At 41.0% G+C, this 14,140-nt stretch overlaps 1 protein-coding gene across 1 annotated transcript; it reads left to right on the forward strand.

Moving 5' to 3' along the window:
• The first annotated feature begins 629 nt into the window (after positions 1 to 629).
• LOC145442608 (C-type lectin mannose-binding isoform-like) lies at positions 630 to 10,539 on the forward strand. Its single transcript, XM_080320573.1, has 3 exons — positions 630 to 927; positions 4,258 to 4,441; positions 10,003 to 10,539. Exons 1-3 carry the CDS (start codon positions 684 to 686, stop codon positions 10,250 to 10,252), a joined length of 678 nt encoding a protein of 225 aa, XP_080176699.1. The 5' UTR covers positions 630 to 683; the 3' UTR covers positions 10,253 to 10,539.
• Positions 10,540 to 14,140: the final 3,601 nt, after the last annotated feature.

Below are 14,140 nucleotides of genomic sequence, written 5' to 3' on the forward strand. Positions count from 1 at the left end.
CTATATTTCTGTGTTGGTAACAAGCGTAACGGAAACTGCTTATATTTACGCGATTTGCCGCATGCTTCCGTGGATCCGTGTCGAATGCTAAGAATCCGGCAATTAGCAGAACTTCGGCTTGTATATTTTCCCTTTTAGTCTCGATGACTTTCAATTTCCATCATTAAATGTCAAGTTTTGCATCATGATTACGTCAATGATTAGGATTACCGTCTTGAAATTTTTGAACGTGGTGATTTAAGCTGTTTGGCTTTATAACAATACAACGCGACAAGGTACCTGGTAGTTTATAGAGATTGGAATTTATCGGTTGCTGGTTTCTGATCTATAATTGAAATGTGCCTTCGGCATCTAGAAAGTCCTCGATTATATTATAATGTGCGATCTATTTCGGTATAAAACTTAACGTGGTCGAGATGCCGCGTTCATCGAAATTTGTCCCATTAGAAGTCCACATCTTAGCTTGATTGAAGATGAGATAAAATTCCCGCCGAATCGAAGCTATCAAATGAGTCCGCGATTCAAAGATAAAAACGAGCTCGTACGTTGCGGACGTTTAACAAGGCGTGGTTTCTTTGTAAACGTGTGTGTCGTAATTGATGAGCGTGAAATCACAATCGAGGAATTCACGAATAACTTATCTTATTCTGCTGTTTCTTCAGATATTGCAGCATATTAAAGTTATGGCCGAGATGACGTTAGGTGTATTGATATTCGGTATGCTTGCTACCGCTACTGTTGCCTCTACCAACGGCGCTAACTGCGAGAGCGAACTATGTTGTTACGTGCAGCAAATGAGCCGTCACTGCATGTCGAAATCCAGCGCACAGAAGTTTATGGATCTTGAAAGATCGGTGTCGGCCGTTTCAGAGACGGTGACCGAAGACCGCTATGGAAAACGAAAGCAACAGGAATCTTGCTGTAAAGGTTGGTGCGGGGTTTCGATAAATACTTCGGCGGATCATGTTCATATGCAACAGTGACACCAATTGGGACATTTGGGGGCCAACGAGCTGTGCCATTTGCAAGCTGTTTGGCATCTTAATTCAAAGTTTAGCGCGTTGGCACTATTTAGGCATTTTCCGCTTTATTTAACTATTACAACGAGAACTGTTTTCATCACAATTAGGATGAGAACCAAGTTCAGGTTCGTCAGAAAGGTTAGAGTAGGTCCCTCTGAGTTTATCGACGTACTGCTCTGGAACAATGTACAATCAGGCTGCTTTAACTCAACTATCCTATGCAGAGAAAAACATTTCCCGAACGTCTATTTAAGCCGTATTGGACCTCTATATAATTCGAATTAGCACACTGTGATAAAGCACTATTCCAGTCAATCTAGCACCAATCTACGATCGATTTTGCGCCAACGGCCTTTCACTAGTGGACAACCATGACACGGATGCAGAAACCGCGATTATCATTATAATACTTTCAACTTTTCTATTGCATGCAGCATGGTAACGGTTGTTAATGCACATTTTGTGAGAGGGACCCGAGTGACGTATAGTCAAATATTGCTTGGGCAACTGTCAATGATCTAAACAGGAACTAGGTTCAGGTTAATACTTCCTGTAATGTGTCATCATGTACTGGTGGTTCGGGATTGTCCGATGTCGACCAATTAATTTAATAATTCATTATTTTATATTAATTTGAACAAAAAACAGATAGCGTCGCAATCAACAATTCGGATGAAGTCAAAACGACTAAGACCTAAAGCCCATCGATCGATCACTCGATTAAGTGGACCCTGTTGCATGGGGCCACATGTTCATTTTTAGTTCGGTTCATGAAGGCCTACTTACTGGATGTTGTAATCTTCCTACTATAATTCATTCCTTTATTATTTCTATCAACACCAAAAGATTTGAATAGAATTAAACAACAACAACAACAACAATCATTGGGTTATAATTTTCATCCGAACAAGTTACACACAATGTACAATGCGATAAGACACAATGCGATGTAACGAACAGATAGGAGGATGTCGAACGACACGCATCAGTAGCGATCCTTTACTCTAACATACACCTCGGCCTAGAGCGCCCGATGTCATAGTTCTTTTCGATGTTGAACTTTTTTGAAGCCGCGGTTCTTTCTACTAGTTCTTTCCATTCCTTATGAGTGCTTTCTTTCTTCGGGAAAATATAGAAATGAGTCGCAGCGAATTGGATAAAGCCTGTAAATCAAACAACCACATTCGCATATAGATAATAATAATAATTAAAGGCATGTACACTGAATGAAACGTACCAGAAAAAATATAATGTACAAACAACGAAAATGAAATAGCATTTGTGGTGTGGGCATGTGACGTGTAGGCGAAATCTGTGCCGGTTTGCGGCCGGTAATTGTTTGCGGAGTCTGGAAACCGAGGGACTTGTTGTTATCAACGGGAAGTTTAATTATATTAATAATATGACGGGCGAAAATTATGAGCAGAAAATGCAAAATCATTTGCAGTACGATGGATTTTTTCTTTGTGAGTCAATAACTATCGCAGTGTGAATCAAAATGATAAGGTTATAGCTTTGAATAGAAAGATGCTCCGCGGGGAACTATACGACTGCCTTATCACGCTATGAATATCAGAACTACGTCGTAACCATATCAGTTAAAACTTTGCTCAAGAATGCCTTGCCAATTGCCAGATCATATACTGGGTGTATATTATTATTTATTAAACGCGGCCAGCTGTATAAACTACTAGAAAGCAAGATCTTGTGATAGGTTTGGGCTTCTTGAGGCCAAATCGATTCAAGGTTACAGGGCCAATATTGTATACATGTTACGATGACTTTGTTTTGTTGACTCAACTGGCACTATATGCACGCACGGTCATTCATACTGCTGACTCCAACAATGAATAACGATAGGAAGGAGAATGGGATTTGAAGACCGAAATTACATAAAGTTAAAATGGAGTTGGTATCTTTTCCAAGTGAGAATACGTACAAATTAACCTCCACAGGTTCGATGTACGGCCGCCTTTGTTACCCAGACCGAGAAACTACGTTAATTCGACATGAACGGTAGCCAGTTGCACGTTGCGAATACAGTCTGTAAACCAAGGCAATTTTGTGCTCGAGGTTGCCTGGCCCTCTCGGTATGAACGCGTCTGCATAGTATATATTTGACAACGGTTTTTGAGAACGAATTCGCTCCATACAGAATTACTCACCGCTGTTGCATCCAAGTTCAATAATCGAACTACGCTACTGTGCGTGCCAAAATCACCGTCATCTACACATATCACAATAACACTCATCATAGCAGTTCAAAACCGTTGTTGAAACTTTTGGCAAATGCCTGAGTGACCAATAATGACTACAGCTTTCAAATCGTTATGAAAAGTAGCCTATATCAAGCTGACAAAGATACGTTCAGGAAGGGACTGAATATATCATAATCTTGTCAGGGACAGCAGGAAAATGTGTTGTCCTCAACGCCTATATTAAGGCTATTATTCAAGGGTCCCCGGATCTGTTTATTACCCTTAGAAAATGATGCTTTTTGATGCGAGGACCCACTACTTTCCAATCGCTGGATTGATCGACCCATAGTTGGCCGTAAATCCAGCTTCAATGACGTTGGCATCGTCGCCTAGAGACTAGAACCTAAGATTCTCATTTGCTTTCCATGTACCCCATAAAACCAGTCCGCACACACAAGTTTAAGAACCCGCAGGATAAAGGAATTTATGCAGCGATTTAGGAAAAAGGATTGAACTGTCACGTGCAATCGCCAGCCGGTTTGAGAGAGTCGTGGTACAGAACGCGTCATGCATGCTGGTTACGCCAGTCTCCTAACCCGTTTACAGGCTGAATCAATCAAATTATAGAGCTGATTAGGAAATCCTGTGCCGATAATATCAGATGACATGATACGGTAGCTGCCGCAGCTAAAGTACATGCCTCCACCGAAAGCAAAAACTCGGTGATCGCAGTCTGTCATTGTTGATAGGATCAACATACAGTCATGCCCCGCAGGTTTGAAATCGCACTGTTGGACGCGGGATTTAGCTAATAAGTTGTCATGTCACGATGTATTCGTGACGAGTTTACAGGGTGTACTGTCCGCAAAATACAGAGTCGATAATATTTTATGATACTTTAAAAATACATCTTCGTGACTCCATAATCCCATCGTGCCGAATTTACTCCGAAAATTGCAGTAACAATTGGAGTCGCGACTTTAGACGCTATCTTTGTCAAAACGGTGCAATTATATACCATATCATATTTTTGACAGATGTAGACGTATTGAAGTTCGAAATCGAGCAACTGAAAGACCTGCTGACCTGGTACAAAGCCAGCAATGGAAAGTTTTACAAGGTCTTCAAGGAATGGGCTAACTTCACGACTGCTATGGCGCGGTGCGCACAGGAAGGTGCGAGATTGGCAGTGGATGGTATTCGCAACACCGACACCAGAAGGTATATATTGCAACGAAAATGGTTTTGATTACACTTGTTTCCAGAACCCAGATACTATATCCTTTAAAAGTCAGTCACACACGAAATAATTTGACACAGCGATTATATTCCATCAGGACATCTCAGCATGTTTCCAATGCTTATTCAAATTATATAGTTACCTGATAACAAGACAGTAAATAATACCACTTCGCAATCTCAGGGTATATGAAATTGGCGAAAAAGGTTTTGTAACGATCTCCCCTATTTTTTTTTATATCTATCCCTGAAATTGTCAAGATTGCGTTAGTCATGCAGGATATCCGTCGGTGACACACATCTTTCAATTTCGTATGCTTATATTTCGCGTTATTGTCATGTAGAAGTCATGCGACGCCTGTGTCTGCGACGCCTCAATCTTCCTTTAGAGCGGTGGTTCTTTAACTTTTTAGACCACGAACCAAATCATAGTGTTATTGGCATTTCGCAACCCAAGTCTCTCACATAAAAAGTAATACACCTTTAATCTTAGTACGGTATGCTACGTTTTTACGGGCATTTATGACATAAAGAACGCGCAAACAACATTTATAAGCAAAGTATTCTAGGTCTATGAAACATGTCTGTGGCACGCGATTTCAAATTAGGGCTCATTGTATTCCCCTAAGGGTAGCAGTTGTACTGCATTTGTACTACTGTCTACGAAAATTGAAGACACGGGACTATACGGTGCCGACCATTTTGAGGACAGGACGTATTAATATCGAATGTTCTGGCCAACCAGCAACGGCCTGTATTGGCCAAGGTTTTTGCGCCGCCGATTTCTATGGCACCGCACTTTGCCCAACCGTATATATTGGCCAAAATGTCATGTGTTCATGTAACCCAGCGCGGAAGGCGTACCTGTATATCATAATCCCGCATCCGCTCGTTGCACACGCCGCGATGCTAAAGCATCCCAAAGGTCTCAACAGCGTTTTCCATAGACAAATCTTATCATGAATTCAAACCAATATGTGTAGTATAAAGGTCGACGCATTTTCATGATCAAACCATATTTCAGTAACGACTTTATGACGTGTCTCGTTTATTGGCTATAGTACCCATTACAGTAACATCGGATATGGATAAATTTCCACAGGAAATTGAAGATAATATTTGTTGCAAGAAGTTTACCAAATATTACATACATATTCAAAGGTAGCTCTGGTGCCGTCGCGAACGAAAATTATACCTTTTGCGACCCATACTTTCGGAACCCCTGATTTAGAGAATCCGATAGAATATAACATAACATGGTTGGGTTATATTTTTGATCTGAACAAGTCACACACAATGTACAATGCGATGTCATGAACAGATAGGAGGATGTCGAACGACACGCATCAGTAGCGATCCTTTACTCTAACATCCACCTAGATCAGGGGTGGGCAATTATTTTTTTCCGCGGGCCAAATGACAAGCAGAAAATATGTTGGCGGGCCGAGTAAGAAATTCTAGCTGTTTTCTCCAGCGTACTGATTTTATTTCTAAATTGTTTGGTAGTGAATTATACTAAATAGTGCTCAGTGGAAGTGTTGATGTTGGGAATGAGAAAGTGACGGGTAATTACCAAAAAAATATTCATTTGCCGTCATATTTCGAAACAATGATACATTTTGAACTCTCTTTAAAGCCCTGTCCGCGTTTTCTATCGATATATTAAAATGTTTTTGAGATGGCCGAAACAGCACTTTGTCAGGGCCCGCATAGAGTTATAAACCAAACTTCTGAGAGGCGTGGCTCCCCAGACCAGACCACAATCGTGATGCCAGATTTTAACACTACTTCCAAGCGAGATTTCTTGTATACATTAATTGGTAACGTTTTCTGTCCTAATCGCGCGAAGCGCGGAATTTTTCCATGCTATATTTTTAACCTCTCTCAGCCCACCTACTCAGTTTTACAGCTAATAGAGCTGCGTGAGGTGTTGTCTTTGAAGTATATTAGGGATGGCCCGTTGGTATAATTACTTCGTTACATGTTGTTATTTCGTGTGTGAAAAAATATTGAAATCGCCAAAGCGTACTCAACTAAAAGACGCACACGATTCCAAATTGGTATTTCTTCACTGCCAACTGTGCGTCGTGGCGCGGAAACGGCTTACGCCGAAATGCCCATTCTATAAACCATTGATCTCTAAGTCGCGCGTAACCCGAGAAAAATTTGAAAGGAAGTGGCATATATTTAAAAAAAAAACTCTATAATTTATGTTCATTCACGATATAATTTTGGGGCCCTTTCGAGCTCGTCCCCCAATTGGGGGTTTGGGTGCGGCAGCTACGGTCCTGGGATACCATAAAGCTTATTATCTTGGTCGCCGGCTTCCTAGCTGTGTGCAGCTTGGTGAAATGGCCTTGTTGTTGAGCCAAGCTTGTAGTTCTTCCGATTTTCGCCGTCGCTTGACCGATTGTATATATATGTCTTCGCGTTTTGTCATAGAACCGACTTAAATTACAATCCTTAAACATGGCGACCTGCTCAAAGATTACTCCAAGTCGTTTCGGCACTTTCTTATCTTTCATTGTATCGCAGTCTTGTGATGTTTTGAAATGGTGAAATCTGCACTAAAAGGATGGGTTTACCCCTGACTCCAGTAAACAAATATATATTCATCCGAACCTTAATTGAATCTAAATGTGGCAAATGTTGCTTTCTTTTTTGACATCCTTTATGGGTGATGATGACTCACTGAATGATTGACTTGTTTTACGAATTAGAGATTTGGAAACGCATCACGTAACAATTTGAAACACAAATCGTGAAATGCGCAGAGGTGGTCAAAGTAGTCAGGAAAGCTACTCAAGTAGAAGTAGAAGTAGCGATGAAAAAAATCTACTCAAGTACGAGTAGAAGTACTTCTTCCATGAGCAACCTAAAACTACTTGAAGTAGAAGTAGAATTGACTGACTTTAAAAGTACTCAAGTGAGTAAGTAGTTGTGAAAACGATCCTAATTCGTTCACATGGATTGTAAAAAGGTGCAAATTGAGCTATGCGAAAGGTGATTGATTCATATTGATAAATACCAACAGGTATCCAATTTTCGATAGCATAAGCATTCATCCACATCATGACAGTAATGATATGGAAATGCGATACCAATCCTCTGTTTTCTCGAACAGCACGTTTTAGAAAATAACATGGTACGGCGCCATTCCCCAAATTATAAGGCCCGCAATTTAGTAGAAGAGCAATACAGAGAAGTTATAAAGGATACGGTGTAAGTAAACACTTTGCGCGATCAGTAAACGTTAATAAAAAATATGGTGGACCGTAAAAATGCCATATTGTGTAGCCTTATTTCCGGAAATTAAAGGCATTAATACACTTCAACATGTATATTATCCAGACAAAGGAACTGATATTAATTATAACTCAAAGTATATGATATTGGGAATTAAAAGTAAAATATAAATACTACTTCTAAAAGTGGAACATGTATTTCATGCCTTTAGTCCAGAAAGTTTCAAAGGTGGTATGCTAAAACAGCTCTAAAACTAAAAAAAAGTAAGATTCCACTTTTCTAGATTAGGACACGCCATAGACTGGACAAGTGGTCATGCTAGATTACGATATGACAAGTAAATGCTAGATTGCGAAACATCAGTTTCAAACGTTATGATGAGCCATATATACTGTGATGAATTATTTCATGTGGGCGAAGGGCGACAATGTGATGTAAACGGAACCACGCCAACCCGCGACCTAAATTATATGCACCGATACTTTCGTGAAATCATACCGGTCACCCCGTATCCAATGCGCGCCAAGCGCGACGGAAATTCTTGGCTTTACTCAACTTTTATGAAAATTAAATGTTGATACACCGTGAAAACAGCCCCGAAATTTCTCTGGCTATCTTCCTGTTTGGAAGATTGAACTACTTCTACTTGACGAACTGAAAATAGCGAAAAGTAAGTAAGTAGATCACAAAATATTACGAAGTAGAAGTAGAAGTAGCAAAAAACAGATCTACTTGAGTAAGTACCAGAAGTAGAGGAAAACTACTTGAGTACTTCAAAAAAGTAGAAGTACTTCGTTACTGATCACCTCTGGAAATGCGTCATGTGACAATGGCAACAAAGCAGGTCTGGTGACTTCTTGTGACTTCAATTGTAACGACATAGTTTGCTACATCGACTATTAATTTTGAATCTGGATTACGCATGTGAGGAGGTACGTATAGGCTGTGTAATCGCAGCAGGTTAATGAACAGGCTTGATAGTAAACGAATTCGCGGTCAGTTTATACATCCTATGGTTTTAGTCCACGCAGCAACATAAGAAAGTAGAGTTTATACTTTGAGTTTCATGCAACCTCTTTCGCGGGCCGCACAGAATAGCTCCACGGGCCGCATTTGGCCCGCGGGCCGCACTTTGCCAGGCCTGACCTAGATCCAACCGTTAGATCACGCGTGCATTTTAAGTTGGGCCACAGAGCTCTTTTGATTTGTTTGTTTGCGGGTATTCATGGTGTCTGTCGCCTACAATGGTCATTTACACCAGGCCGATACTTCTTATTTTTGTGATTCCGTAGCTGCCGACTTGCAGCACGGCCCACTTTTAGGCGTTTGTAAGGCACCGCTTCGGCGGATGAAATGGCGATTAGGAGCCTAGATAAACCACCAACACTTAGGTAGGAATTTTGGAGTCGACCTCCGTCGGACTCGAATCCACAATCCGTTTGTGTTGTAGCTGTGGATTATACCGCTATACGCTATCTCTATGTGGTGAAAAGTTTGAGTTTACTAAACCAGCATAATATACTTGGGCTCACTCTCATCATGAGTGAACGTCTATAAATGCGATGAGCTGAATTTGCAACATAGAAACAATGTTGCCGCTGTGATTCGTGAAGAAATGTAACAGGCTCGTGAATGAATGACATATGACAGTCACGGGTAACAGAAATGTGAAGAAATGCGATGTTAAAATAACGGGGAAACTAACACAAAAGCAATGAAATAATGCCACGATCATATGTCATACCTGTTCACTTGTCAATGTTACGTCAAAAAGACAGAACTATTTCTTTAAGTCGAGCAGGACTAAATCTTTTCAAAACGTTAAGTGGGCTACGACTAGTGGAAGGTTAGAAACCATGACCCAAGCAATTTTCAAATCTGTTGGTAATTGCGCTTACTATATTTATCATTTATCATCCGGATCAGGTAATCCCCAAGTAGGCCTCGGCCCGTTACTCACCGCAATACAACGGTGCCTTGTTCAAATCTTGGTTGATACAAATATATTCAATATTCGCATGAAAATTTACCATGATTGGAAATTTTACATTCGACGCTAGTTCCATATTCAGCTTAGAAAAAATCAAGTAGTCTTTGAACAGAGCGATAAATTCCGGCTGCAGTTGACCGATAGATAGATAGATAGAATCGGCTGGGATTAATTTTCGAATACGAACCTATGAATTATAAATGTTAGCATATCGGAAGCGAACCTGAATCAAACGTTTGCCTCATCCCACTGTATACAGTGTACAAGTACACTTAACATTGACCCACCAAACTTTCCGTACCAACAGTGAAATCGAAAACCTGATCAAAGCCGGAGACGACAGTACATGGATTGGGCTGAATGACGTAAACGACGAAGGATTATGGCGATGGAACGATGATGTAGTCGCAGACATGAAGCAGGTCCGCTGGTTGAAATACCAGCCCGACGACCATAAAGGACAGGAGGATTGCGGACATTACTGGAAGATGGTCGGGTGGTTTGTCAACGACGCGCCGTGCGAGCATCTCATGAACTTTATATGCGAGAAGAATTAAGATGTCTTATTGATATATTTTTACCCTACGACAATGTTCCAAAATTTGCATCCTTTTTTAAAGCAAACAATCATAAACTGTGCACAGTGTGAAGTGCGCGGCCTGGAAATTACTTGTGCCAAGTACGCATTACATTGATCAATCTGAAGGATATTGAGCTTTTCGCACTGACAAGTCTCTGCTTGGCATGTAGCCTATGGTCGAAATCCATTACGGGTATATTTTCCGTCATTGCCTGAAACATCGCTACTGGTATTTTTGTGAGAAAAAACACCTGACACACATAACCGGAGTGAAACCGAGGACAGGCAGAATCAGAAGATGGCTACTGGAAGATAAGTCACCATTTATGGGAGTGAATATGTGGCTAACGATTAGGGTCTTATATCGCCAATCAGTAATGTCTATGATTGATAATGCAATTGTGTGATTCGAATTGACGACGTCAGGCATTTCTTACAGCTTGATACAGTCATCGAATACTCTCATGTATATGGCTATAGCCTACTCCATATTGAAATTAGAGTGGATTAGGACTTGGTAAGACTGATTTGAAGAACCAGACTAGCGAATTTATTTTAAAATCTACGATATGACCAAATTTAGACTTAAGACGGCCAATAGTTCGAGAGACCTCGAGGGACCAAATCATAAAATACTGCTATGATCATCACCAAACCGTAGACGTCTTACAGCTGCAGCCTGAAGGTCACTGCACCTTGCCTAGCCAACGTAACTTCAAAAGACCCTTCAATTTCGACACGCAAAAGTGCTATATCGTTTCTCTATAGCAGGCCGGGTTCACCAACACGCGGCCCACGAAATCATATTTTGCGGCATATCGGAAGAACGCTTGGTAAAGCATTTTGTAATGCTGAAATTGAATTCGTAGTTTAAAAATATTGTTGTCGTTATTCAAAATAGCTATTCTCCTGTGACCATCCTCAATAGCTGATACGGCTTCGGCGATGGTAATAGTATTCCGTGGAGGAAGGATTAGCTGATATGAATTGGCGTATTTTCTTGACTAACCCCAATAGCGATTCCTCAGTCGTCCAGAAGTGAGAGAGAGAGAGAGAGAGGGAGAGGGAGAGGGAGAGGGAGAGGGAGAGGGAGAGGGAGAGGGAGAGGGAGAGGGAGAGGGAGAGGGAGAGGGAGATGGAGAGAGAGAGATATATATATTATATTCTTTTTCGCCTGCACCATCGAGATGCTTTGACGACGGAGTTGCGATACCACCGTGAGGTCATCTAGTCTGCGCCTCCGTTTTTTTCTCCTCCATGCTATCCGAGATTGCCGAGTGCCTAGCAGGATAGCTGTGGATTCCGATTTTCGAGTCTTTGGTATGCGTTCAGCAATCACGGATAGCATGGAGGAGAAAAAAACGGGGGTGCAGACTAGATGACCTTACTATAAAGGCCGTATCGCATCTCCGTCGTCAAAAGCATCCCGATGGTGCAGACGAAAAAGAATACCATATCTCTCTCAAGTAGAATGGGCGTCGATATTGTCGTCATTGGCAACATCGACAAAATAGATACACGTCCACCAGAGATGAGCATGGATTAGGATTAGGTTTTTAAAAACAGGATTTGTGAAATTTTGTCGGATTTGGATTGGATTTGGATTGGATTTACCTATTTTCTGGGAGATTGAAATGCCGTGTGGCGAATGGCGACAAATTTTATTCAGATCAGTTATTAATGAAATTATGGTTACTAAGTTATCTTGGATCAAGTGAATCGTTGGTTGCGAAATAAAATTTTCGAATCCCTCCATTGCATCAATTAGTATTTTTTCTGAATTTCCCGTTGGAATCGGATTAGGATTGGACATGGACTTGAATATGAAAAAGTTAAGGATTAGGATTTGAATTTGGATTTGAAGGTTCGGATTTGGATTGGATTAGGACAGTGCTCTTCAACCGGGGTTGTCGTACACCCTAGGGTGTACCAGAATTTGCAAAGGGTGTACCACTCGGATGGGTGTACAGGGGTGTACCAGATCCGAATTACATTGAGCCGATGGCTAGCTATCACAAAGGTAGGTTTATGGGCCAGTACAGGTTGACGCACAGGTTAATGAGCAGTATGGTACGATGTTATCTCAAGTGTAATACTGTACACTGCTTGATTGTGATGTCATGAGTAACTATTTCTCCTATTCATTTAGCCGTCGGCAATAGACCAATGGTTCCGTTTGGCGTTGGAAAGTATGCAGTTAACAAACATGTGTTCAGCTAGTCGTTTGTCATTTAGTGATTTTCGAGGGAACCGCCGCGATAGCTCAGACTTCTTGAATCGGTACATCCTACCCGACGTTAATAAATACCGCAATGCACATAAATGAAGCGACGTAGCCAGCCAGGGTCGAAACAGCTTCCATGTTGAAATCGAAACCCTTTTGTTTTAAAATGCCGATTTTATGTCCAATATTTCGCCATACATTTGCAATTTAGTATTTTGTTATTAGTGATGCAAATTAGCGACAATAGACTGTGTATAGCGGCATACGATCTGAGGTTACTGACATCTCTTGCAGCCCAAGTGCTACTACCGACTGTGTGTGGTGTGGGGCAGGCCTGATACGCAATAGGCTGGTGCGCCCGCTATCATCGCTGATATGAATTACCGCTTCTGCAGTAGTAACTTTATACCTACTCTCTCCCCAATACTGTTCGATTTAGGTTGATTGTCGTTTGTAATGTCATGCTGTTTTTGGGCAGACACGAAATAAATTCCAATTTGCGTGGCGGGTGGCTGAACTGGCTGTGCATAGACTCTGTGACCAAATACTATTTTATTCAGATCCACATTTTTGACGGCAATAACTCCGCTTCTACTGGTTGGAATTGAATCAAATTTGAAGAACATCGTTTTTATAGACAACCTAATACTTTCATGGGTGAACAGAAAAATTTCAAATTTTTCGTTATTTATTTTATATAATAAATATAAACTTTCTTCTCCCGTAGCAATGCGGCTACTGGTTGGAATTGAACCAATTTTGGTGTGTAGGCTTAAGTTAAGTAACCTAACAATTTTATCAAGTAGCCAGTACGATTTGAGAGAAAAAGTCATTTTTGAAGACCCCTAATGAACAGGGGTGTACGAGTTTTGAGCAAACGCTTAAAGGGTGTACCACGTCGAAAAAGGTTGAAGAGCACTGGATTAGGACATAGAAATTTCAAATCCGCTCATCTCTGACGTCCACTTTGGCAATTTACCGCCTTGCGCCCTCTCGCGGTTCATACACTTATAAAATAAACCATCTCAATATGGTACATCGCCCAGCTCTATATTTCTCGTGACTTAGTCTTTCGTCTCGTTTCCACGTGACTTGCTATTTATAAGCCCGTGTATTTGAATTATATGGAGACTCATTCCGATATATCCTGCTGTATATTCCATAAATTGAAACGTTATATATATTCGAGGCAATTGTCGTTGCATTCTTGTTGAGTTGTCACGACTAGCCCAGGAACGTGCGTCTACCACTGCAAGGTAAGTGGCCTAGATCCCCTTAGCCACAACTTAAAGTGGAACCCAGGGTTCAACTCTAGTAGGTTATCAGATAACAGCACGCTTTCTACAATGGTAGACAAAACTATCAAAACTAATTCTCGTTGTTAAATTAACTTTTGGTGGCAAATTGATTCGAGTACTAAAATCATTGTGCTCACTGCTCACTGCTCATGCAACCCTAACGTGGCCCTATAGCTTTGGACATTGTATGGATGGAATGGTTATATCGGATGTGGATTAGGATTTGAACTTCTATAAGTAGTCGGAGATATCGACTCGACTCAAATCGTTTTAACAAATAGTAGGGTAGCCATCCACAAACTGAAATCGCACAAGGCCGCGTCGATCGGCTATGGCCAAATCC

Source organism: Botryllus schlosseri, chromosome 1 (genome assembly GCF_051294905.1).
Source record: "Botryllus schlosseri isolate E-star chromosome 1, Bs_hap1, whole genome shotgun sequence".
Taxonomy (NCBI): domain Eukaryota; kingdom Metazoa; phylum Chordata; class Ascidiacea; order Stolidobranchia; family Styelidae; genus Botryllus; species Botryllus schlosseri.

Bases quoted from the DNA above. Each gene is read 5' to 3' on its own strand.
- LOC145442608 (XM_080320573.1), top strand. From the start codon at position 684: ATGGCCGAGATGACGTTAGGTGTATTGATATTCGGTATGCTTGCTACC. The intron at 928-4,257 runs GTTGGTGCGGGG...TATTTTTGACAG, and splicing joins ACAGGAATCTTGCTGTAAAG to ATGTAGACGTATTGAAGTTC. The intron at 4,442-10,002 runs GTATATATTGCA...CCGTACCAACAG, and splicing joins CGCAACACCGACACCAGAAG to TGAAATCGAAAACCTGATCA.